General features: G+C 39.7%; 2 protein-coding genes across 12 annotated transcripts in view; both read left to right on the top strand.

Annotated features, from left to right (window-relative positions):
- The window catches only part of APC (APC regulator of Wnt signaling pathway), a 93,882-nt gene extending 80,839 nt beyond the window's left edge, over positions 1-13,043 (top strand). For 9 of the 10 annotated variants that reach the window (XM_085568152.1, XM_085568148.1, XM_085568153.1 and 6 more), the window contains one exon: positions 257-13,043. In XM_085568152.1, the coding sequence (XP_085424278.1) occupies positions 257-6,809 (6,553 nt within the window). In that variant the 3' untranslated portion in view covers positions 6,810-13,043. The remainder of the gene's footprint in view (positions 1-256) is intronic. The other variant, XM_085568154.1, reaches the window with a different exon arrangement.
- Positions 13,044-19,571: 6,528 nt separating this feature from the next.
- Positions 19,572-24,037, top strand: SRP19 (signal recognition particle 19). Of its 2 annotated transcripts, none has more exons than XM_021524807.3 (5): positions 19,572-19,641; positions 20,602-20,677; positions 21,590-21,661; positions 22,638-22,749; positions 23,705-24,037. In XM_021524807.3, the coding sequence occupies exons 1-5, from the start codon at positions 19,595-19,597 to the stop codon at positions 23,836-23,838; spliced, it is 441 nt and encodes a 146-aa protein (XP_021380482.1). In that variant the 5' UTR covers positions 19,572-19,594; the 3' UTR covers positions 23,839-24,037. The 2 variants fall into 2 exon arrangements, with proteins under 2 accessions (XP_021380482.1, XP_085424289.1); XM_085568163.1 differs by having other exon boundaries at positions 19,572-19,944.
- The last annotated feature ends 1,931 nt before the right edge of the window (positions 24,038-25,968 follow it).

Here is a 25,968-nt window from a genome sequence, read left to right as displayed (position 1 = left end):
TATGCAAACAGATTAAGAGCTGCTGCTTGCTAATGATGAACTGTACTAAAAGCTAGCTATTCATATTTGTAATGGGATTTGGTTGACATTCAGATAAAAGCTAGTGGATATACAAGTTATTTGCACAGGAGAATTCTTAATTATCCTTTCTAAGAGCAAAATTAATTTCTAGAATAATAGATTTATTTTTTGCTTTTGTCTCTTACCCTTTTGAAATGCCACTTACAGATGTTTGTTTCCAATTACTTAACACCAGGCAAATCTTGCGAGAGAACAGCTGCTTACAAACCTTGTTGCAACACTTGAAGTCACACAGTTTGACAATAGTCAGTAACGCATGTGGGACCCTGTGGAATCTCTCTGCTCGAAATGCAAAGGATCAGGAGGCACTGTGGGACATGGGAGCCGTGAGCATGCTGAAAAACCTGATTCACTCAAAACACAAAATGATAGCCATGGGCAGTGCCGCAGCTCTACGGAACCTCATGGCAAACAGGCCAGCAAAGTACAAAGATGCCAACATTATGTCTCCAGGATCAAGCCTCCCGTCCCTCCATGTCAGAAAGCAAAAGGCGCTGGAAGCAGAATTAGATGCTCAGCATTTATCAGAGACTTTTGATAACATTGATAACTTAAGCCCCAAAGCATCTCACCGCAATAAGCAGAGACATAAGCAAAATATATACAGTGAGTATGTCCTGGATGCCAGCCGCCACGACGATGGGGTGTGCAGGTCAGAGAGCTTTAATGCTGGCAATATGACTGTGCTCTCACCATATGTAAATACTACAGTATTGCCTGGCTCCTCCAGTAGAGGAAACACAGAAAATTCTCGATCTGAGAAAGACAGGAGTGTTGAAAGGGATCGAACAGTAGGTTTAAATACCTATCATCAAGCTGCAGAGAGTACTGGGAATTCCTCTAAGAGAATAGGAATGCAGATTTCTACAGCTGCAGCTCAGATTGCCAAAGTTATGGAAGAAGTAACAAGCATGCACATTCCACAGGAAGACAGAAGTTCTGGTTCCACTTCTGAAATACACTGTTTGACAGAAGACAGAAATGGCCAGAGGAGATCAGCTTCTGCCCATACTCACTCAAATACATACTTTCCAAAATCCGAGAACTCAAACAGGACATGTCCTGTGCCATATACAAAAATGGAATACAAAAGAGCTTCAAATGATAGTTTAAATAGTGTCAGCAGCAGTGATGGCTATGGTAAAAGAGGCCAAATGAAACCTTCCATTGAGTCTTACTCTGAAGATGATGAAAGTAAATTCTGTAGTTACGGCCAATATCCAGCTGACTTGGCACACAAGATTCATAGTGCAAATCACATGGATGACAATGATGAGGAACTAGACACTCCTATTAATTATAGTCTTAAATACTCAGATGAGCAGTTAAATTCTGGAAGGCAAAGTCCGTCCCAGAATGAAAGATGGGCAAGGCCTAAGCATATAATAGATGATGAAATGAAACAAAATGAGCAAAGACAGTCAAGGAACCAAAATGCAGCCTACCCTGTGTATACTGAAAGTGGGGAGGATAAACACATGAAATATCAGACACCTTTTGGACAGCAGGAGTGTGTTTCTTCCTTTAGATCAAGAGGATCCAGTGGCTCAGATCAGAACAGAGTAGGCCCAACTCTTGGAATGAATCAGAAAGTAAACCAGTCCTTGTGCCAGGTTGATGATTATGATGATGATAAGCCAACCAACTACAGTGAACGTTATTCTGAGGAGGAGCAACATGAAGAGGAAGACAGGCCAACTAATTACAGCATGAAGTACAATGAAGAGGAACATCATGTTGATCAGCCTATTGATTATAGTTTAAAGTATTCAACAGAAGTTCCAGCACCTTCTCAGAAGCCATCTTTTACTTTTCCAAAGACTTCTTCAGTGCCACTCAATAAAACTGACCATATTCCCCCAAGCAGTGGGAGCACATCAGCCCCCTCATCTGGTTCAAAGAGGCAGAACCAGCTTCACCCAAGCTCTGCACAGAGCAGAAGTGGTCATGCACAGAAGAACACCTCCTGTAAGGCTCCCTCTATTAATCAGGAAACTATACAAACTTACTGCGTGGAAGATACCCCGATATGTTTTTCAAGGTGTAGCTCTTTGTCATCTTTGTCCTCAGCTGAAGATGAAATAGGACGTGATCAATCCACACGTGGCACCGATACCAATAACACACTGCAGATTGCAGAACTGAAGGAGAACAGTGGGGCTCTACCTACAGAAGGTGCAGCAAGTGAAATCACGTCAACAGCACAACACATCAGAACAAAATCCACTAGACTTCAGACTTCTAGCTTGTCTCCTTCTGATTCCTCAAGACATAAAGCTGTTGAATTTTCTTCAGGTGCCAAATCTCCCTCAAAGAGTGGTGCCCAAACTCCTAAAAGCCCACCAGAACATTATGTACAGGAAACACCACTCATGTTCAGCAGATGTACTTCTGTAAGTTCCCTGGATAGTTTTGAAAGCCGTTCAATTGCTAGTTCAGTTCAAAGTGAGCCTTGCAGTGGAATAGTAAGTGGTATTATAAGTCCCAGTGACCTTCCAGACAGCCCTGGACAAACAATGCCTCCAAGCAGAAGTAAAACACCACCACCTGCTCAAGGAGTTCAAGTAAAAAGAGAGGGACCTAAAGGAAAAGCAACCACTACAGAGAAGAGAGAGCCTGGTCCTAGACAGGCAGCTGTAAATGCAGCTGTTCAAAGAGTACAGGTACTGCCAGATGCTGATACACTATTGCATTTTGCCACAGAAAGCACACCAGATGGGTTTTCTTGCTCTTCTAGCCTGAGTGCTCTGAGCCTTGATGAGCCATTTATACAGAAGGATGCGGAGTTAAGAATTATGCCTCCAGTTCATGAAAACGAGCATGGTAACGAAGCAGAACCTGAACAGTCAGATGATACAAAGGATAACCAAGAGAAGAAACCAGAGAAGCCACCTGAAGCAGAAAAAGACATTCTGGATGATTCTGATGACGATATTGAAATACTGGAAGCATGTATTATTTCTGCAATGCCAACAAAGTCTTCACGTAAAGCCAAAAAGCCTTCTCAAGCATCTGCTCCAAAAATACCTCCTCCTGTAGCCAGAAAGCCCAGCCAGTTGCCAGTTTACAAACTTTTGCCTTCACAAAGCAGATTGCAATCACAAAAGCACGTGACTTTTACACCAGGAGATGATATGCCACGGGTATATTGTGTTGAGGGTACACCGATAAATTTTTCAACAGCTACATCTCTGAGTGACCTGACAATAGAATCCCCCCCGAGTGAGCTGGCCAATGCAGACAATGTGGGCGTGGGAGCAGAGTCAGGGGAGTTTGAAAAACGGGACACCATTCCTACTGAAGGCAGAAGTACTGATGATTCTCAGAGAGCAAAAAGCTCAACTGTGACTCCCCTTGGCCTGGATGACGACAAAACAGAAGAGGGTGATATTTTGGCTGAGTGCATTAACTCAGCTATGCCAAAAGGAAAAAGTCACAAACCTTTCAGAGTGAAGAAGATAATGGATCAAATTCAACAAGCATCTTCATCTCCAAGTAGTAAAAACCAACCAGAAGGTGAGAAAAAGAAGCCAACATCACCAGTGAAGCCTGTTTCCCAAAACAGTGAATACAGAGCACGTGTGCGAAAAAGCATAGAATCCAAAAGCAATGCTAGTAATGAAAGAGGCTATCCAGAAAACAGAGATGCAAAGAAACAGAACCTTAAAAATAATTCAAGAGAGTTTCATGACAAATTGCCAAATAACGAAGAGCGTGTAAGAGGAAGCTTTGCATTTGATTCCCCTCATCATTATACACCTATTGAGGGAACTCCTTACTGTTTTTCACGGAACGATTCCCTGAGTTCTTTAGATTTTGATGATGATGATGTTGACCTTTCAAGGGAGAAGGCAGAATTAAGAAAAGGAAAAGAAGGAAAGGAAATTGAAAGTAAAGAGTGCTCTAATGCAGAGCAGTCTTCAAATCAGCAACCAAGTAACAGGACACAAGTTTGTCAAAAACACCCAGTGGGCAGAAGCCAGACAAAAACTTTCTCTCAGTCAACTAAAGATATTCCAGACAGAGGAGCAGCTACAGATGAGAAAATGCAGAACTTTGCTATTGAAAACACACCTGTTTGTTTTTCTCGCAATTCATCTCTTAGCTCACTCAGTGATATTGATCAAGAAAATAATAACAACAAAGAAGGGGAACCTGCAAAATGTCCCGAGGCTCCTGAGCCACAGGTGGAATCCAACAGACCACAGACTTCTGGTTATGCACCTAAATCATTTCATGTTGAAGATACTCCTGTGTGCTTCTCTAGAAACAGCTCTCTGAGTTCACTTAGTATTGACTCAGAAGATGATCTTCTGCAGGAATGCATTAGTTCTGCTATGCCTAAAAAGAAAAAGCCCTCAAGAATGAAGAGTGATGGTGAAAAAAATAATTCCAGAAACACAGGTGGTATACTGGCTGAAGATTTAACACTGGATTTAAGAGAGATACAGAGGCCAGATTCAGAACATGGTTTTTCACCTGATTCAGAAAACTTTGACTGGAAAGCTATACAAGAAGGTGCAAATTCTATAGTTAGTAGCTTGCATCAAGCTGCAGCTGCTGCATCACTATCTAGACAAGCTTCATCAGACTCTGACTCTATCCTTTCATTAAAATCTGGTATTTCTCTAGGGTCACCATTTCATCTTACCCCAGACCAAGAAGAAAAACCTTTCACTAGTAATAAAGGTCCAAGAATTATTAAGCCAGGAGAGAAGAGTACACTGGAGTCTAAAAAAGTAGAATCAGAAAGTAGGGGAATCAAAGGAGGGAAGAAAGTATATAAGAGTATGATCACAGGAAAAGCACGCTCTAATTCAGAAGTTTCAAGTTTGAAGCAACCACAACAGACAAGTGTGCCTTCAATTTCACGTGGTAGAACAATGATCCATATTCCAGGACTTCGAAATAGTTCTTCAAGTACTAGTCCTGTTTCCAAAAAAGGACCCCCACTCAAAAACATGAACTCCAAAAGTCCCAGTGAAGGCCAAAGTTTGACTAGTTCTCCAAGAGGAGCCAAATCATCAGTGAAACCTGAACCAGCTCCTGTGACTAGGCAGCCATCAGGGTTGAACCAGAGTGGATCAAGTAAAGGACCTTCTAGATCAGGATCTAGAGACTCCACTCCTTCTAGACCTCAACAGCAGCCATTAAGTAGGCCTCTGCAATCTCCTGGACGAAATTCCATTTCCCCAGGAAGAAATGGTATCAGTCCCCCCAACAAACTGTCACAGTTGCCAAGAACATCATCTCCTAGCACGGCTTCAACTAAATCCTCAAGTTCAGGTAGAATGTCATACACACCACCAGGCAGGCAGATGAGCCAGCAAAACCTTACAAAGCAAACTGCCTTACCTAAGAGTACCAGCAGCATTCCACGAAGTGAGTCAGCCTCAAAGGGGTTAAACCAAACTCTCAGCACCAGTGGATCAAACAAAAAGACTGATCTGTCCAGAATGCCATCCACAAAGTCTAGTGGAAGTGAATCTGACAGATCTGAGAGACCTGTTCTCGTTCGTCAGTCAACTTTTATTAAAGAGGCTCCGAGCCCAACTCTGAGACGGAAATTAGAAGAGTCAGCATCATTTGAATCTCTGTCACCTTCCAGGCCAGATTCTCCCACAAGGTCCCAACTGCAGACCCCAGTTTTAAGTCCTTCTCTTCCTGATATGTCTTTATCCACTCATTCACCTGCCCAGAGTAGTGGTTGGCGAAAATTAGCTCCTACTCAGAGCCCTACTGTAGAATACGATGGAAGACCAGCAAAGCGTCATGACATAGCTCGTTCCCATTCTGAGAGTCCATCTAGGCTGCTGATCAACAGATCAGGAACATGGAAGCGCGAGCACAGCAAGCATTCCTCATCACTTCCTCGTGTAAGCACTTGGCGAAGAACTGGAAGTTCCTCCTCAATCCTGTCAGCTTCTTCAGAATCCAGTGAAAAGGCAAAAAGTGAAGATGAGAAGCAGCATGGAGGTTCTCTCCCTGGACACAAGCAAAGTAAAGAAAGCCAAGCACCAGCAAAAGGTACTTGGAGAAAAATAAAAGAAAATGAAATTCCTCAGATAATGAATGATCCTCAGCATTCTTCTTCGGGTGCCACAAATGGCTCTGATTCCAAAACCCTCATCTATCAGATGGCTCCAGCTGTCTCTAAGACAGAGGATGTGTGGGTGAGGATAGAGGATTGCCCAATTAACAACCCTCGATCTGGAAGGTCCCCAACTGGAAATACTCCCCCTGTTATTGACAGTATTTCAGAGAAAGGGGGTGTGAATGGTAAAGATCCTAAAGAGATTCAAGAAAAGCAAACCCCAGGGAGTGGAGGTGTTCCTGTTCGTACCGTTGGCTTAGAAAACCGTCTGAACTCTTTCTTTCAGATAGACAGTCCAGACAAGAAAGGCACTGAAACAAAGCCTCTGCAGAATAATCCCGTTCCTGCACCAGAAATTAACGAAAGTACTGTTAATGAGCGTACTCCATTCAGTTCCAGTAGCTCAAGCAAGCATAGCTCCCCCATCGGTGCTGTGGCCGCAAGGGTGACGCCTTTCAACTACAACCCAAGCCGCAGGAAGAGCAGCGTGGACAATAGTTCTGCTCGGCCCTCACAGATACCAACCCCGGTGAATAACACCAAGAAACGTGACACCAAGTCTGAAAACACTGACTCCAGTGGAACACAAAGCCCTAAACGTCACTCTGGCTCTTACCTGGTAACTTCTGTTTAAGTGCAACAAAAAAATAAAATAAAACTGATGTATTATATACAGCAGCTACTTAGAAACTTTGTTTCAAATGAAACAAAAAAAAAATGGGGATTGATTTTTTTGTTTGTTTTTGTTTTATTTGTTGTAAATAGCATTGATTCTTGTTAGATGGTCCTTGTTCTGGAAGCCATATTTAATAGTATTCTTTGTCTCCACTGGTGATATTTTGCAGGAATATCTGATTGACAGTTCGGAATAAAATTGCTAAAGCAAGTGTATTTGTACAGTATGTTTAACATGTATTCCCATGTTTAACATGCATCTCATCCCATTATCCTTTGAATATTTCTTGTCATTGAAATCATGAAATAGCACAATAGACATGATGAAGTCATATTGCTTTACCAATAATTTCTAGATTACAGACCAACTAAACTACATCAGGGAAGAATTGGTATTATTTATGCAAAAAAATATACTCATGTTTAGTATTTGTGAGTTCATCTAACCCAATAATTAATCATGTGGCTGTGAAATTCACAGTAATATGGTTTCCGCTGAACAAGCTTTCCTAGCCTGCTTTTCTGCATGAATGGAACTGATGGTTCATTTTATGAAGTAATGATTAACATTTCTGTGGTCACATAATGTGCATAGATAGTTATGGTGTAACAATTTACACTTTCTTTGTGCTCTGAAAAAGAAAAAAAAACAAAAAACAACTGTGTAACTGTAAAACCTTGAACAAAATTATTTTACCTGAATTAGATTTTATCTTAAAGTAGGTAGAATTTTTTTGCTATGCTGTAACTTGTTGTATATTCTGGTATTTGAGGTGAGATGGCTGCTCTTTTATTAATGAGACGTGGGTGATGTCTCAATAGAGACTAAAATTAACATTTCAGAATAAATTATTATGATATGTAAGTTGTGTGTGTTACTTCTACATTACATAAAAATACAGGATTTTACTTTGAGATGTCACCATATAATGTGGTTGTATGCACTTAACACTTAAGGCCTGATTTGGGATAATTCTGCACCTCCAATATCTATTCTTTCTTATCACTGGCAAATGGCTGTTGTAAGATGCTTTTAATATTTGCAGGATCAGGCCCTAGGTCTTCTGTAATATATTTGTAATTGAAACAGTTTCACACATCTCAGGTGCAAGGCTAAAGGCAGGGTATTTCCAGTAGCCATGCAGTATACTTGTTCTCACGACTGCAAGCCTGAAACAATATTGTATCTATACAAATAATATTTGTAAAACAAAACATTTTTTGGTTGGGGATATAATGTAGAATGTGAAATAGTGACTATAAGATGAAATTTTGCTTCTGTTTGCGCTCTGTGGGTTTTTTTTTTTCATTTATTTATTTTTTAAAAAATTATGAAGGGAAAAATATCGCAAGAATCCCATGGCAGCAAGGAATTTGTTACCATAGTAGAAAAAGAATTTTATGCAAAACATGACATTTGCTGCCTCAAGCCTTTTAAATGCAAATATAGATTGTACTAGAACAGTGCTGAAAAAAAACAGATTTGTGCTTTAAAAATATAAATATACTCTGAATTTAGATGAGGATTACTTCAAAGTAGTAACGTGAGAGAACAGAACATTAACCATTCTGTGCATGTTTAAACATACCATGAAATTAAATGGTATATCAGTTTTGTTGTATCTCAACTGGATTGTTCTAAAGGTAGCTTTCTAAATAACTGATATGTCAGAATGCCCTGACTTCAGGAAGCCCTGAAATAGAGCAATTTACCTTTATTTTAGCTTTAACACAGTTGCAGAGTGTATCACTTCTGTGGCTTTTGTACTTCTGATACTGAAATGAATCAGTTGAATTCATTATAAATCATGCACTGATTTAGGAACACAATCAAGGCACTATCAGCAGACAGAAGTCAATTTATATAAAAGCCTGTACCAAAAATACCTGTTTGGCAGAAGTGGTATCTTATAAGGTTGCTCTTTTGTTCTTAGCTTCTTGTCAGATTTTCTTAGAGACATGCCATGTTCCTGTATCACCTCATGACCCTCTTAAGAAGCAGCACTCCTTGTGTTAGCATTTGAAATATTTTGCATACAGCATCTTCATTAAACTTATAATATGAATGAATATTTAGTGTCCTTTTAAAGGTGAGATAGAAACAGATTATATCACATGTTTAAAGTCAGGACTTCCTGCTGGAGTAGAATATGGAACTCCATCCTTGAGTTTTAAATGAAAGACCACTTTTGTTGTAAATGTGTTGATTTTTTAAAAATCATTATTTTGAGCTGGGCTTTTAATAACTAATACAAAAATATACAACATAATCTAGAATAGTTGTTTAACACCGGCATTACATATTTGTCCTGTCATTAAAGAATTGAAAGTAAACTCAGTCTCAGAAAAGAAATTCTGGTTTCAGTTCTGTTAGTGAAAAATTACTGAAATCAGTTTTTTAATCAGAAGATAACATGAAATAACAAGTAATTGTATGCGTATCAAACACCAGAATGTCTTTGAAAATTATAGTGGCTTCTTGATACAGACTTGGGGATACTTCATGATCATTATAATTGGAAAATTTCTCTTTGTATCCACTGAAGTAAACCTATATTTGTAGCAAAGACAAGCTAGAGAAACTTTCCAACTATAAGGGTAGTGATACACTAAAATATGCTTCCCATGGGAGTTGTTAAATTTCCATTATAGAAGTTTTAAGAAGAGGTTTATGAAACATCTCATAGGGATGGACTGTATATTTCATATTGTCTGTGTGCAGAGATGAGTGATCTTTTGAAATCTCTTCCAGATCTACATTTCTCTGATTCTTTATCTAAAATACTTAGTATCCACTAAGAGCCTTTCAGAATATTTAAAGACATCCATGATGTTTGATTTATGATGGGGATATAAAGTTATATTCTTTAAGCTTAACTAAAAAACATCCCAGAAATATAAAATCAAAGATACAAAAAATGGTTGCAATAAGTATATTTGGTCTTGGATTTTTTTAATGGTGACAGAGTCACAATAGTCAGATTTGATTTATGCTGCTAAAGATAACGTCTTGTTCCTTGGTTTTATTTGTATGAAGTTGCCACAGCAGGTAACAGATTATTTATGTCAAGGCAAAACAAAGAATAGCAAGGAGCTAAGGAAACCAAGACTCAATTTACTGTTCTTCTGGGATGCACTGCCTTTCTTTCTACCAATTTTGGTAGAATTTTTTGTGACTTACGCTTAGACCTTTATTTGTCCTTGAATTAGCTTATCATATCTTGTGCATACCAAACTTATACTTAAAAATCAGTTTATACTGAAAAATAACTCATAAAGCTTATTTCAGACTATCTTCTAGCTTTGTCCTCTTGATGTGAAAAGCAGAGATCTGACCTCCCCGCAATTTGTAATTAGTTCGGTTTTTAAAATGTGCTTCCATTTTAGTTTCTTGGCAGTGTGCCACAGTTAAAGTTACTGCTCAATTTCTGTGTAAGCTCTTCTGACTAAATATTGCAGTCTTTAAAAGGGGAATTAATCTATTTCTATTTTTCATGTGCAGTTCTCTATCGAGAGTATTTTCTCCTGAAAGATTAAAGATAATACAGCTCTGTCAGATATGACAGCTTAAAAATTGAAAGACTTGCCATGGTATCCTGATGAGACTTGAATATTGTTTCAAGCAGGATTTGGCTGCAGAATACAAGTATAGTTTATGCTATAAATATCAGTAAGCTGCAGTATTCTTCAACAAAGACAAATACCTTTGATGGCTTTAGGGAAGTTGTCTGCAGTGTCTTTGGTAAAGGAGGAGGGAGATAAAAGGGACAGTTTCCAAGTGAGTCATGTTGTCCTAGGGATGTACTTTCCTTTCTTCCTCAGTAAATTACATAAGCTGTACCAGAGAGAAAACAGCTTATGCGAAAATTCATGAGGCATTATTTTGAAGTATACCAGTAGACCACAAAACTGCATAATCTTTGCCTGATAACCTGGAAACTGAATTATTTGATGTCTGCTTTGGAGTACTTCATAGCTGTCCATTCCCTTGATCCTCTTAATAGAAGTTGATTTTACCAAGAAAGATGACTGTGTTAGCTTCCTTTAAGGATAACGATCCATACTATTTCTAGAACTGAAAAAATGGCATGTGCTGTTCAAAGATGTTTTCTTCTCCATTCCATACTTTTCTATGAATCCTGGCTCTTACATGACCTTTCAGTGGACTTGCTCACCTCTGACCTGCTCCCCTGATGGGGTTAGAGGATTAGTGTTGCTTGGATATGCTGAATTTGGTCAGTGCATAATTGGATGAGTGCCACCTGAGCAAGCAAAAAAGTAAATAAAACAGCTAGGGGTGGTTGAAAGAGTTTGGGATAGTTTACTTTATAGGAGGTCATTGGATTGAGCCATTACAGGGAATTTTAAGCCTATGTGCCAAGTTTCAGACCTTCACTCATTTTGACACAGCAAAAGCAAATTGAAGTTGGGGTGGTTTTTTTGTTGTTTTGTTTGGTTGGGGTTTTTTTGTTTTGTTTTATTATTTTTTTGTTCGGGGGGGTTTTGTTTTGGTTTTGTTTTTTCTTTTTAACTGAATTTTTGTCTAATGGATTCTAGTGCTTTGCATTTAAATACCTTATATTTGGGTACATCCTTAATCCTGGAAATCTGACAACTAACTTCAGAAGTATTACATCAGTATATGGGTGCGGAAAATATAAATTTCTTCAAAAATACCCCCCCGCCCCCCCCCAAAAAAAAAAAAAGTCTACCACATGTAAACTTCTGGGAGACAATTTTTAGATTTACAGTATTACATTCAATGCAGTAAATCCTTCCAGTGAAGAGATTTATTGCAACTATTGCTTTCCTAGAAGAGGCTTGAAGAGGAAGAGGTAATATCTCCCTTTTTTAATGAGGGCAGTATTGTAGGGATGATCTGGAAAATGTTTAGGTGGACTCTGTACAAAGAAGTTGTACAGTTACTGCAGTTACTAGATGCCTCCCAAATGTCCTTCCCATCTAGCTTTTGTGAAATAGTACAAACAGCCATAAGAGCATCACTAAAAATCATGTGTAGACTTCCACCTAAATATAACTTCCAACATCTACTGTAATGCCTTGCAAAGTTGGATCCATCTGTGTGACAGCTTTGTTCTTGATGAGATGTGTGATTTGGATGAAGCTGTGAATCAGAAGTGAAGTGTCAGTTAACGTAAAGCATGACTTTCTCCACATGTTTAAAACTCCGAAGACCTTTTGATACCAAATTACCCAAGTGTATTCACTCTCTGGTTCCACAGCCATCTCCTTTGCACTTTGACATTTAACCAGAAGAGATGCCCACTTTTTAATTTCATTTCAGATCACATGTAGAAATAAGATTCCTGCATCATAGTTCCCTATATGCAGAATAACAGTTTGTATCTGTAAGTGTGTTTATAGAGAATGTTACGTAGCTAAGGTTGAGTTTTTAGTCAGAATGGTAAGTTAACTGCTTACGTGTTGTGTTTGGTTACATATTGGAAGTGCAAGGGAATTTGGTGTGGTGCTTTAAGAGTTCACAACATAATTAATGCAGGTGTCAATTAACTTGTGATGCCAAGATGAATTTTCTGCTGTGAAGTTTCAGTTTACCAGATGTGCTGTTTACTTACTCCAAGATTGGGGAATGCCTCCCTAGTAGTTTTACAAATTACCTTTCTTAAGAAATTTCCGCACAGTTACAGGCTTATGTATTAGTGAATTTCTGCCACTTCAAGATTTAAAGAAATTATTTGAATTTTGCTGTTTGTGAAAACATCCTTTGCTTGAGTGGCTGTAGAATTGCAATTAGAGTATCGGGAAGATGTAGAGGGAGCTAGTTCACTCAGTAAAATGCACTTCTGTCTAGAGCTCAAGCCATACATAGAAACAGTATATCTAATGCCATCCTTTCTGGAGGGATCTAATATGTAAAAGCTTGTGCTGGTTCTCTGCCAAGTAAACTGTCATCCTGTGAGATCAGATGAATTTGCCCACCTGTAAGTGTTGTTTCTCTTGAACAAACTTAGCCCACAATTATCTTTCCTTCAATTTTGTTGTTCGCTTCTGCCTGAGATGCATTACTGTTTATATCCTAACTCTGTAATTAATTCTTTCTTCAATTATTCTAATGTATTTTGTTTCACAGTATACTTATTCTGAATTTAGTCTTGCTATGCATAATTTATTTATTACTTGCAGTGTTACATAAAATTTCCTCCTGATTGCACCTTGTCAGACTGGAATTGTTTTCTTGGCTATTACTGAAAGTTAGGTGTCTGTCCACTGTATTAGAAACATTACTTCATTTAAAAAGGAATTTGTTGTTAAGACACTTCAGTAATTCAGTATATCAGAACAAATGCTCAAAAAAAGCCCCATGCATTTTCATTTTAGTGATATTCGCATTTCAGATAAGTGGAAAAAAGAAGCTTGAAAACCTGGTTTACCTCTGTTCTCTTCCATGTTTCACCTTAGAAGGAGCTGCACAAACCAAAATCTACTTCTGACACTATAAATAATTTCATAATGCCTCTATTACTTAAAATAGTTTCACAAGGCTTATTTCATTATTACTTATAAGCATAGCAGAGACTATTAATTACTAAAGTCTTTCTTTCCTGTAATGAATGAATTCTTTAGTCCCTGATTAAACTATTAAGGGACCCAAGTTGATTAATTCCCAACACACACACATACGCTTATATTTACATATGTATTTTTCAGTCCCCTATTCAGTTTAGACTTTGACAAAAGTATTTAAACTAAAAAAAGGGCATTGTTGATGATTACTAAGGTTCCTTGTTTTCTAATAGTTGTAACACTTTTTCATATTGAGTTCTAGAAAAACGTGCACTTAAGTCTTGGTTTATATGCAGAAAAGAATATTGTCTTGCTAAAAATTTAAATGTTTTATTAAAAATAATAATTTTTAAGAGCATTATAATTATAACCTGCCATTTAAAATAAGTAGGGATCATGAAAACAAGGAGACAGTGATTATTATAGTAAATACAAATGAAGGTAGGCTAAGCCTAATTCTGCCCTTTTTTCTCTTAACAGTCCTCTGTACAAAAAGTACACTGGTAGCAAGGAAGGGCTTGTGCACCTTACCTGACTATTGCTAAGGTCTGAGATGGCATACATTCACACTGAAAGTAACCGTGGAAGAACACATAAATAGATGTAAGAGTTAAGCCATTATATGAGTTATAAGAAAACTCCCAATTTTTATTATTTTTGTAGTAGTACTTTTTATTTTGTAGTAGTATTTTTGTAGTAGTTATTCCATTGGGTGATGAAAAGGAGTTGGCATCCTTTTTTTTCCTGCTACACTGAGCAGCTGCACACCTGTGATGGATTATTTGACACTTCAAGTGTTTTAAGTATCATTGTTTAACCACAGTTGCCCATCAAGCACTACCCAGCCACTCACTCTCCTCCTGTGGGATGGGAGAGACAATCAGAAGAGTAAAAATGAGAAAACTGTAGATTTAGATAAAGACAATTGAATAAACAGAAAAGGGAGAAAATAATAATAAATCATAGAGAATACACAAAACAATTGAGTCACAATATAGTTGCTTACCACTTGCTGACTTATTCCTAGGCAATATCTGAGCATGAGCCTGCAGCTCACTTTCTCCACAGGTATCCTCAGCATGATGCCATAAGGTCTGGAAATAACCCTTTGGTTGTTTTACATGTCCCCCCTCAACTTGTACCTCTCAGTTCTCTTCCTGGCAGGGCATGAGAAACTTACTTTAGCAACAAAAACATCAGTGCATTTTCAACATTCTCATACTAAATTCAAAACACAGTACTACTATACTACTTACTAGAAAGAAAATTAACTATCCCAGCCAAAACCAGAACATAAATCGTTTGGACTTGTTAGAAGTGAATATTTAGCTGAAGTGAAAGCTGTGAATTCAGAACAAATACTGTATTACTGTATCACACACAGATGACTGATGGTTTCTTTTAATCTTGGAAGCTGACTCTACACAGCTGTGTGAATTTACACAGCTGTCAGCTGCTTTACAAAGCTAAAACAGAAGGACAAAGAATGGGTGTAAAACTGAGCTCTGTACTTAAGAGATACAGTCTTTGCAATCAGAAGGAATGAGAGATGTGTAGAAATCTATGGTTTTCCATTTTGCCAGTTCCATTGTGGCCAACTAATAGGGATTTGGATAGCATCTTCACAATGTGCCCAGCATTCTCCTCAGGATCTTAGTGAAACACTGTATATGTTGTTTGCTGTACTTCGTACATTAATCTTTACAAGTCAAGGCTTCAGGTTAGGTGACATAATCCAAAAGACTTTTAGCTCCAAACACTGTACAAGTCAGGCTGGTTATTTCAAGGCCACTTGTCAGCTACTCTTGGTGGTGCAGCTCTTACACAGATTGAAACGTGGCTTTAGAACATCCCACACTCCTTAAATAAGATATTGACTTTTATAGTCCCCTGCCGTTGAGATGAACAGAAGTGGTGCTTCTGCTGATTCATAAAGAATGTTTTGTTGGTGTTCCCTGTATGGGCACGAGACAGTGCCTCTTCTGATAACACTTCTGTAGCAGACAGGATTCTGAATCAGTACAACTGAAAGGTACTCTATGGATTTAAAATCACAGAATCACAGAATGGCTTGAGTAGAGTGGGACCTTAGAAATCATCTAGTTCTGGGTTGAAACTCTGCCATGGGTAGCGACACCCCTTGCTCTGGGAAAATGGAGCATACAGTCCTGTAAAAGTGGCAATTAGTGGTTAATTCTGCATATTGACGTCTCATGGTAAGTAAGTACCAGCAAAATGAAACTAAATGAAAGCATAATTTTCTCTCTATGCTGTTGAAAATTCAGTGTTGGACAGACCAGCCTGTTACTTCCAACTTGAGTCATAATTCATGAATCATTTTTCACAATGAAAGTTTTGTAGTTTTTTCCCCCAGCCCTTATTACTTAAAAATATCCTTCTGGAATTCTCATTTCCAAAAACTGTGAAGTAAATCCTTTCCATGTTGCCCCTTCCCTTCAGTGATCATTGAACAAATCAAAATTTTCCTCTACATCCCTGTTCTGTGTTTTATCTGCAATCCACTACAGAGCTGTTCCACCAATCCAGGTGAAAATGGGTCCTCTCCTGAATAACTTCACTAGTCCCGTTATTACATAGGTATTTTTAGCATGTTTAGACTATGGAGTGTAGCCTCAAGTAAGAAGAAACTGAACATGGATACAAGGTCTGAATAAGGTGTATTTGACACTCCCAGTAAAACACTGTGTCACAAACAACTGTGTCACCTCAAATCATCTCCGCTTTCTTGAGCTCCCACTTCCAGTTAGGGTATTTGCATTTACCCCAGGTGAATTGCAGCAATCTATCACAACCACTTTGAATTGCTATTTTATATTTTTAAAGGGCATTTGTTGCTGGGTTGTTTTGTTTGGGAAGGGTTTTCTTTGAGGACTGAGGGAGTTCTTTAGGTTTTGTTGGGGATTTTTTTTTGTTTGTTTTTTGTTTTTTGTTTTTTTTTTTTCCCCCAACACCATTAATAGTAAAAATAGAGTCTCAGTCAGGAACCTGACTTGCTGGTGACAGTGTCTACAGAGACAGAATTCTCAGCTTTAGGGTTTCATAGTGTAATTTTCATTTCCTACCCCTTTCCTAGCACTGCAGTGGCCACAGATACAGGAATAACCTCAGCAAGTTCTACAAAGCTTTCCAAGACCAGGATCCCTGCTACTACTCTCCATCAAGACCAATCTGTGGTCTTGATGTTTTGCTGCAGTTGTGTACAAGTCCTGTCCTCACCAGCAATTGTACCTTCTCTTCATACTACTTTAAATTGTTTAAAACCTGTCAGGTGTTGAGTGCTCCGTTCCATGTCTGAGTCCAGGATCAGCAGATACTTGGGAAACACAGCTACAGTGTGCCGGAGCTGGAATGCTTTGTGACCTGCTTCTGTCTCTGAATTCCTCAGGCTGAAAATATGCAGAATTCAACTTTGAAATGTATTTCTTATGCCACTAGAACAAATTCAGTGATTGAATGCCATATACTCAGTAAAGTCATTCTACAATGATGATGGGGATTAAACTGACATGTCTCTACTCACTGCTTCATTTTAGGCATCCTAGTTCCAAGATATTGTGAATTCTAGCACCTATAAAGGAGATTGGTAAGTAATAACAAGATCTGCAGAAAAAAAACCCCATGCTTCCCCTGTGTGGTCAGTTATGTTTGCCATGTTGATTCAGTCTGTAATTTCACAAACTCCGTTTCTGACAATTTAAAAATTTTTCCATCTGAAAAAGATGTGGAAAATAAATTTTTGTCTTCATACCCTTTCTATTTCACAAATGCTGTCACGTTATGTATCTTTTGCAACACTAAATTTAAATATTGTTTTCCAAGATAAGCCATTAATATGTTGGTATTTAAAAGCTACATGAATTTGAAGAAAAAAAATGACATGCAACTGCCATATAAAACAACATTAAAATACACAAAACCTTTCCCAATGTCCTGTATTAACTGGACTGATTGAGGGCAATCTTAATATGCAATGATAGTACTCAAAAACTGCAGCTGTGTTCCCTGCCTTTAACATAGTATCAGAGCACTTCTTCTCAAGGAGATGCAACAAAAATTGCTTTACAATCTAACTGAGGGACTAAAACTACTGTAGAAATCTAAGGGAATAGTATGGAGTAAATTTTAGTATTTTTCATTAAGTTTTAGCCTATATTTCTATTTTTAAAATATGAAGTTGTGGCAATGCCAAATAAATATTTCTTAGCATTACTTCCTAAAAGATTATATTTGATCTTCAGTTCAAGCCTTGCTCGAGCACTCTCCTGCAGAGAGAGATTTATGTTTATATCCGTTTGGTTCAGACCTCTGTGTCCCAGAAGAAAAGGGCAATGCATATAGTTCAAGCCAAATGGCAGTAAAAAGGTGTAGGATGACCACGTTTCATGTGATGGTCAGACCATGAACGTGCCCTGCACACTTCATGCCTGCACAGAGACAATGACTATATTGTGCATGGTTTGTCCACATTCACCCTGTGCACACACTATGCACTTAGCACCCCTCTCCTTCCTGACAGCCCACATCTGTCTTGCTAAAAGCAGATGACAGCAGTTGACAGAAGAAGCTTCTGCCCATGTTGGCTGATGCATAGATTTAAGCAGTGACAGCCTCAACAACAGGACAACTCCCAAGGTAATGGTAGTTCTTGACACTATTTTGGTGGTAGGGATCTCAATAAGTCTTTCAATAGAAAGACAAGTATGTGCAAGTAATGGAGATCTAAAATAAAAACACTGTGCAAAGAAAGAAAAACACAGGAAATCAAGCTACTGCTAACAAGATGAGAACCTTTTGTTGCTAAGCAACAAAATTTCTAAGTAATTACTGTAGATGGATTACCTCCAAGAAAGCTACACTTGCCTCTGTATCGGTCAGTTTCATGATAAACTGGAGAGAGCCCTCAAAAAACCTGTCTTTAGCACTGGACAAGTATTGCATCAAACACTTCCTTCATAACTGGCACACCTAATTTACATAATCTTGTTTTTCAGCTGAGGACCTTGTTGAGTCATGTTTGTGAGGAGCTGCCAAGTTGCTGAGCTGGTCCCAGAGAGCTGCAGTCACATTTCCAAAAGCTGCTTGCTCCTGCTGATGCCACACAGTTGTGCTGTTTGTGTTTTCTGCACTACTCTGTACAGTGCATTCATTCTGACAGAATGAGAGCAAAGACAGAAGACAACAAAACTCATCTTTCAAAAGCCTGAAGAGACAATAAGTTTTTAATCTGTGCCGCCCTGATTCTTTCTGAAGCTTCTCCATAACTCTTAACTCTTCCAAGTTTTCATGACTGGTACTTGCAGTTCTCCCCTGGGACACAACCACTGTGGTAAACTGGGTCTTAGCATTCCCTCTTCCATATTTTGCTGCCAGCTGGATGTGTTGGTGGAGCAGAAAAATTTAAAAAGACACCGCCACAGATAAATAAGGAATAGATAGCATCAATTCTTTGTCCTGGTACATTGCTGCTGTATGACGAGTAAGAGTACACAAAATACGTGTGAAATTCGCAGGGTGATGAACGGCTGAGGCCGGCAGGGACCTGTGGGTGTCACCTGGCCAGGCCCTGCTCCCAAGAGCTGGATGCAGGATCGCTCCCAGGCGGCTTTTCAGGATCTCGGGGACACAGGCCAGGACCCAGTGTGACCCCGTAGTTCTTCCCTTAACCTTTAGCCTGTTTTTCTCATGCAATTTTACAAGAAGCTGTGGTAATACGAAGCATTTCGCGGCGTTTCTCAGATAGAACATTCTTTCAGTCCGACACCGCTTGAGCTCCGTGAGTGAAGAGCACCACAGGCGGCTCCGGACACACTTCACGCGGCCCATGGCCGCCCTCTGGGCTCGTGCTTCAGCCCATTGTGCACGGGTGCCCGTCACACCGAATGCGTGTGTCACACCGGCTGTGTGTGTGTCACACCGGCTGCGTGTGTGTCACACCGAATGTGTGTGTCCGCCACAGCACCCCGCGTACCCCCGCCGCTCCCGCCCTTCCCGCCGCCATCCCGCCCCACTCCCTCAGCCTGGCGGAAGCCGCTCTGCGCGACCGCGGCGATGACGTAGCGCCTCCTGACAGGCTGCGGCTTTTGACAGACAGCGCCACTGACCAATAGAATCCCGCGGAGCCCGCTGGGGCGGGCCCTCCCCGCCGCCGTGGCGCGGGGCGGGGCTGGCGCCGCTGTCATGGCCGCCGCCGCCGCTGGCGCCGCGTCCCCGGCGGACAAGGAGAGGTGCGGTGAGAGCGGCTTGTCTGGGGTCGGGGCTTGCTTGTGTTGTGTCACTCAGGGCTCTCGAAACAGAAAACGCGAGCGGAGCAAGGGGTGGTGCTGTAAATCCCTGTGGAGCGAGGGATGATGGTGGTTGAAATGAAATCCCTGCGGGACGAGGGGTGGCGGTGACACCGGCGTGGCTGGGAAGTCAGTGAGGAGAATGGAGTTCCCAGGCAGAACAGAGCTAGTGGCTCATAAAGGCAGTAGCAGCAAAGCGTGCAGAACACTGCTGGCCAAGAGAAGGAGAAAGCAGCAGTGGTTGAGGTGATTTGGGATGTTTTACTCATTTTATCTGTTTTCCTATGCTCTCATAGATCCTTATTAAAATCAGTGCGGGCCTTCTTCCACGTGCCTTTGGTCTCAGCTAGCTGGTTTTTAATTCTCTAATTAGTATAATTGAGATTCTGTCACGCTAATCCTGTGTATATGCTTGGAAATCCTGTGTATATGCTATTGAAAAATCTTAAGCCATTCTCTAAGAGCCCAGTGTTTCAGTAGCTGTTATAAATGTACCCAAATCCGGGGTGATCTGTACTGTAGTAAAATCTTCTTTAATGTTAATTCTTTTCAGGGAAATGTTAATTCTTTTCAGGGAAAGACATGTGTTCCATGTTTCAAAATTGTAAGAAATAGGTCAAAAGGTTCTATTTCAGCCTCGTGGTTTTTATTTGTTTTGTTTTTGTCTCGGGACCCTTGTACACGTAGTGCCCCAAAAAATGGTGTCATGCAATGTCCATGATAACTCAAAGTGGGATTTTGCAGCATCCTACTAAGCAGTCTAGGGAAAATAAATGGTTGTTGTAAGCTGCTGAACTTCTGTGTTGTAACCATGACATTTATTTTCTGTTTTACTAGGAAAATACTGCATAAGCATTAAGGAGCTGATATACCTTGCTTAAACTCACTGTTTTCTCTTTTTAGATTCATCTGCATTTATCCAGCTTATTTGAATAACAAGAAGACAATAGCAGAAGGAAGAAGGATACCTATAGACAAGGTAATTTCATGGGTGGCAGGGAAACAGGACATTTTGTTTTGCAGTTTAGCAGTGTGTAGAGTGCTGGAAAATAAATCTCTCTGATCTTTCCATTCCCCCGTGGTTTGGAAATAACAGTGTATTTGAAGGTGACCTAGTGCCTGCATGTGAATTTAGTAGGAGAGCCCTGAGCTGAAGTGTTTGCTTTCAAGGGAGCAGCACCATGAGCAAGCAGGCGAAGTAATGAGGAGCTGAATACCCTCAGCTGTTTGCAGAATTTGAAAGCAATTCAGAAAAGAGAAGCCAGGTAACGATTGGGTTCTAGTGACTGACTCTATGAGCCTGTATGCTGTGTCCTGTCCATGTGATACACAGGCATGGTAGCTATTGCTGCTTTGGACATGTCCAGAAATAGTTTTTTGTCATCTCACTCATTTGTAATAATTTTAGCAAATAGTTCTGGGAATATAAAGGGCTTTTCTTACTGCTTAGGGTTTGGGTTTTTTTTTTTAAATAAAATCTTTCTTGAGTATACAAGTCACCTATCAAAGGTCTGCCTATGGGAGGAATCTGCTCCCTCGCTTTTTTCCTCCCTCAGTCCTTGCTATAAGGTCCTTGTGTTTCTGATTGACACCTTTTGGTATCTCTGTACACATAATAGCTCTTAACTTAAATTACTTTTTCTAAGCAATTCTTTAACTTGCTCCCCTGTCCTAGTGAATTCTATCTCATCTGTTTCCTGATGGCTTAGCTCTTTTTTAATGTTTTCTAAAGCACAGCATCACTGACAAATGACTTCTACACTAGATTTGTACCTTTTCTTTCCCCATCAGCTTTTCCTAATTACTGAGTATAGGGTGGGATACTGGTCTGGTTTCTTTATTGGCAGGTTGTAGTTGAAAATTAATTAATTTTAACACATTGTTTCAACAGGCTGTTGAAAACCCCACATCTACAGAAATCCAAGATGTATGTGCAGCAGTAGGATTCAATGTGTTACTAGAGGTAATAAAAAAAAAAGTCCCCACGTACAAAAACCACACAAATTTGTTATGCATCTCTATTCTCTCATCATATAATTTTTTATAACTTGTGGTTCAGAAGTTTTGTTACTAGCTTTGCTTGCTTTGTATGATAACTGACCATAATCATTGTGTAAATGTTGGAAATCTGATGCAAGTCAGGAATACCTCAGATCTCTCAGACAATGTTACTTCTAAAGCTTATAAAAAATCACTTATGTTTTACCAGCCTTCTTAGAAAACTTTCCTGGATGCTTAAAAGTGCATCTGAATAAAAGCTAGTTTTACAAGCTGCAACTCTGCAAATTAAGGTTTTAAAAATGAATATTTTTAATGGAATGTAATGACCTTTGGCAATGAGTCTTGTATAGAAACAGGATTCTGATAATTGGAATCTTCATAGTCCTTTGGAATTATGTTTCAGGCAGACAGTGTTAGCTTTTTATTGCAGTACATAGTTGCTCTTTAAATAGTTTATTGGTTACTTTTTCCTAAGGGAATGAGTCTGGATTTCTAGAGAGGTAACTTCACACTGTCATTTCCTTAAGTAATTATTAATTTAGAACAGTGTTATTTTTTCTGAGAAGAATATAGACCCTCATCCAGAAGTACCCAAAAGCTTGGTACAAAATCACTTTGTTTTTCAGAAGTGTCTGGACAGTGCATACCATCTGTACTGAGAAATCTGTGATGTTTCATGAAGAATGAAGGCTATAATTAGCCAAAAGCAGTGATTGTGCCCTATCACTTGCTATCCCTAGGTGTCCAGAAGGGTTTGCAGCAGTGAAGAAAAACAAAAACCTGTGACCCTGTGGTCCAGACCACTGGGGACATAAAATTGTCCCTGTAACAGTTTACTCACAAAATTGCTCAGTGCCAGGAGCTGTTCACAGCAGTGCCTCTGAAACAGTTTTGTCTTCCAATGCAAGTTGTAATGCGTTTCTCTTTTTGTATGACAGAAAAACAAGATGTATCCCAGAGAGTGGAACAGAGACGTGCAGTACAGAGGTAGAGTAAGAATCCAGCTCAAACAAGATGATGGCAACCCATGTTTACCTCAGTTTCCAACACGTGAGTAGAGTGCCTGAGTTTAGCTACCCCACCTGTTAATAAACCAGGAAGACTTGGTTTATTTTATGTTAACAGCCTGCTTAATTAGTTTTAACTATTATAAACCCTACAGTTTACCATTAAATCTCATTGTTTGTATAAGTCAATAAAATTAAGTTATGAGCATTGAGTAAAGTTTGTAAAATGCTGTTGCCTTTGATTCTGCTGCTTCTGCAGCAGTGTCATTGGAGGGGTTTATGGGGAACATTGTGTGATTGCTGCATTGAGCAAAGCATGTATTCAGTTTTGGCTTACTGCTTTGTTGACATTTAAAACAGTTTAGTTCTTAAATAGCTAAATTCCACTGTTTTCTTAGGATACATACATCATCTGTGCATCAGTGTGGATGCTAAATTGATAAAACACAATACTGAGTTAAACTGAATTTTCCACTGGCCATTTTCATAAATTAACAATGAGGCAACTGCCCTTAACTAACTAATAGAAATTACTCATCTTAAATGTCTATTTCATATTTTGCTTTTTTTCTGAAGATGAATCCCTATGTCAAAGAGAAACAGTATATATCTTAATGAAAGAGCAAGAAGAGTGCTCGGTGTACAGTAGCATAAGAGTGCTGACAGAGGGAGATGATTTAAAATCAGAGTTCTGCTGGATGGCAGTAGTGCCTTTCTAAAAATGCATGTACCTTTTGCCTGATTATTCTGTCCCCAGTGTTCTGGACTAGTAGGAGATGGAGGGAAAGAGTAGCAGGAAGCATGTAGACACTTGGGAGATTGTCAGGTTATATGGTTTTTCCAGACTACTGTGACATTTATCAGTCCTTCATTTTTTTTCTTTCCCCCAAGAATTTTTCAGAAACTGCTTGCTGTACCAGGGGACAGAAACAGATCTCCCAGGTTTTACATCCATTCTTAACAAACCAGTCATGCATTGATCTCTCTGTGTATTTTAGGTAAATCAGTGATGCTGTATGCTGCAGAAACCATTCCCAAACTGAAAACAAGAACTCAGAAGATGGGAGGTAGTGATCAAAGCCTTCAGCAAGGAGAGGGAGGCAAGAAAGGGAAAGGGAAGAAGAAGAAATAAATTGATGTCTGGAGTTGGTGTTGCATCACATAGTTGTACTTAGAGCAAGTACAGGTGGACACCATGCAGCGACTTTGAAGTGAAGATACAAGCAAGAAATTAAGAGGTGAAGCTGAGTAGAACTGCCTGCTTTTCTTGGAACTGGAATGCATGTAACTGCCTTGCATCTGTGTAACAATAAATCTCTTTTCACACATAACCTGGCTGTCTGACATTAGCACCCACATTAGAAGTGGAAGAACATAAGCAAATAGGGTGGGTGGGACAATTATTTTTTTCCAAAATAAATATACACCTTTTTAAATCTGGTTGCCTTAGTAAACCATTTATTTATGATAGAGAAGAAATTGTCTTAATTCTATGCTATTTTGTATAAGGAAGAAATTATTCACCATGAGGGTAGTGAAGGTACAGGTTGTACAGACAAGTTGTGGATGCCCCATTGCTGGAAGTGTTCAAGCCCAGGCTGGAGGGGACTTTGACCACCCTAATTGTTATGGTTTCACTCCAGGTGGCAACTAAGCACCATCCAGCCCCTCCCTCACTCCCCACCCTCAATGGGATGCAGGGAAGGATAATCAGGAAAGAAAAAGATGTGGGTATAGGTAAGAACAGTGTAATACAAACTAAATAAAATTCAGTAATGCAAGTGACAGTGATTATAATAAAATATAATTGTCATTACAATTTTTTTTTAATGAGAGGAAAAAGTCAAAATAAGTGATGCACAATGCAATTATTCACCACCTGCTGATACTCAGCCCACCCCCAGCAGTGATCAGCCCCTCCTGGCCAGTCTCCTCCTGTTTATATACTGGACATGCTAATCTGTGATATGGAATATCCCTTTGGCCAGCTTGAGTCACCTGTCCTGGCTTCTTGCCACACCTCCTCACTGGCAGAGTGTGAGGCACTGAAAAGTCCTGGGTTTAAGATGAGACTGCTCAGGAACAAACAGAACATCAGTGTATTAGCAGTATTATTCTCACACTGAATGTAAAATACAGCACTAACAGCTGCTGGGAAGAAAATTCACTGGATTGCAACTGAAGTCAGCACAACAGGCATCCCTTATTCCATATAATTTCTGTAATGCCAGGTCCCACTTCCCAAAACTCCATTACATTCCTGTCTTTTGGTACAAACACACACAGATAACATTCCCTTAAATTATGGACCATCCCTGTAAAAGCCCATTGAGTTCACTGCATGACCCTGGGCTCCATCTGTCAGAACCAGTTTTCAGGCAGGACAGAAAGTTTGTGGTGTTGGACTGTTGCCTGTGGAAAGCAGTTCTGAATCCATCACTGCTGTGCTCATGGTTCCATCAAAGTTCATTCTTCATTAATGTGTGACCAAAAGGGAGGCAGGGTCAGAGCCACAAATCCAGTATTGCAGACAGTCATCATGGGGTGGCCAGTGTGGTGATGGGCATAGGGCCATCATGGAAGTGATAATTCACAGTGTTACACAGTAATTAATTTAATTAATTTGCTTTATTTTCCCAAAATCAAGTCCCTTTAAGACATATCAGACTTTTCTATCCTTTCACAGGACCCACCATGTGCATCCAGGTCCCTAAGCAAAAACAATCCCAGGGATAGGTTTACCTTTGCCTGACTTAGGAAAAACTCAGTCTCTTTTTCCCCAGCTTGTCTTTAATGTTCACTGCAGGAACTTTATCCTCTTGTACAATAAACAAAAGTTTAGACTGGGTCACACCAGCTGGTGGGCAGTCCCTGGGCGTTGACTGACCAGGTTGCCTTTGCTGCATGTGCACCCAAAGGTGTGAAGGTCCCACCATCCACTGCCCTCAGTGTGATCTTTTACCAGCCATTGCATTCTTTGATCTTTCCAGAGGCTGGTGCATGACAGGAAATGTGACATTCCCACTCAGTACACTGCTCTTTGGCCCAAGTGAGGTTGCTTTGGAAACTAATCCCACTGTCTGACTCGATTGTTTCTCGTGTAGTCTCCCCCATAAGACTTGCTTTTCAAGACCCAGGACAAAGGGTGTTTCCAGCCATCCAGTGGTTGATTCCTACACTGTGAGTACATGGCTCTTGCCTTGGTAGATTTGGGGGACTGACACTCAAGTTGCCTGGCCCTACCATATTGACACTTCATCCA

The sequence above is a fragment of the Lonchura striata genome, chromosome Z (genome assembly GCF_050655825.1).
Source record: "Lonchura striata isolate lonStrDom1 chromosome Z, ASM5065582v1, whole genome shotgun sequence".
Classification (NCBI taxonomy): Eukaryota; Metazoa; Chordata; class Aves; order Passeriformes; family Estrildidae; genus Lonchura; species Lonchura striata.
The sequence above is the reverse complement of the archived record's forward strand: the minus strand, read 5'-3'. Positions and strand labels throughout refer to the sequence as shown.

Bases quoted from the DNA above. Each gene is read 5' to 3' on its own strand.
- SRP19 (XM_085568163.1), top strand. From the start codon at position 19,841: ATGGAGTTCCCAGGCAGAACAGAGCTAGTGGCTCATAAAGGCAGTAGC. The intron at 20,678-21,589 runs GTAATTTCATGG...TTGTTTCAACAG, and splicing joins GAAGGATACCTATAGACAAG to GCTGTTGAAAACCCCACATC. The intron at 21,662-22,637 runs GTAATAAAAAAA...TTTGTATGACAG, and splicing joins GATTCAATGTGTTACTAGAG to AAAAACAAGATGTATCCCAG.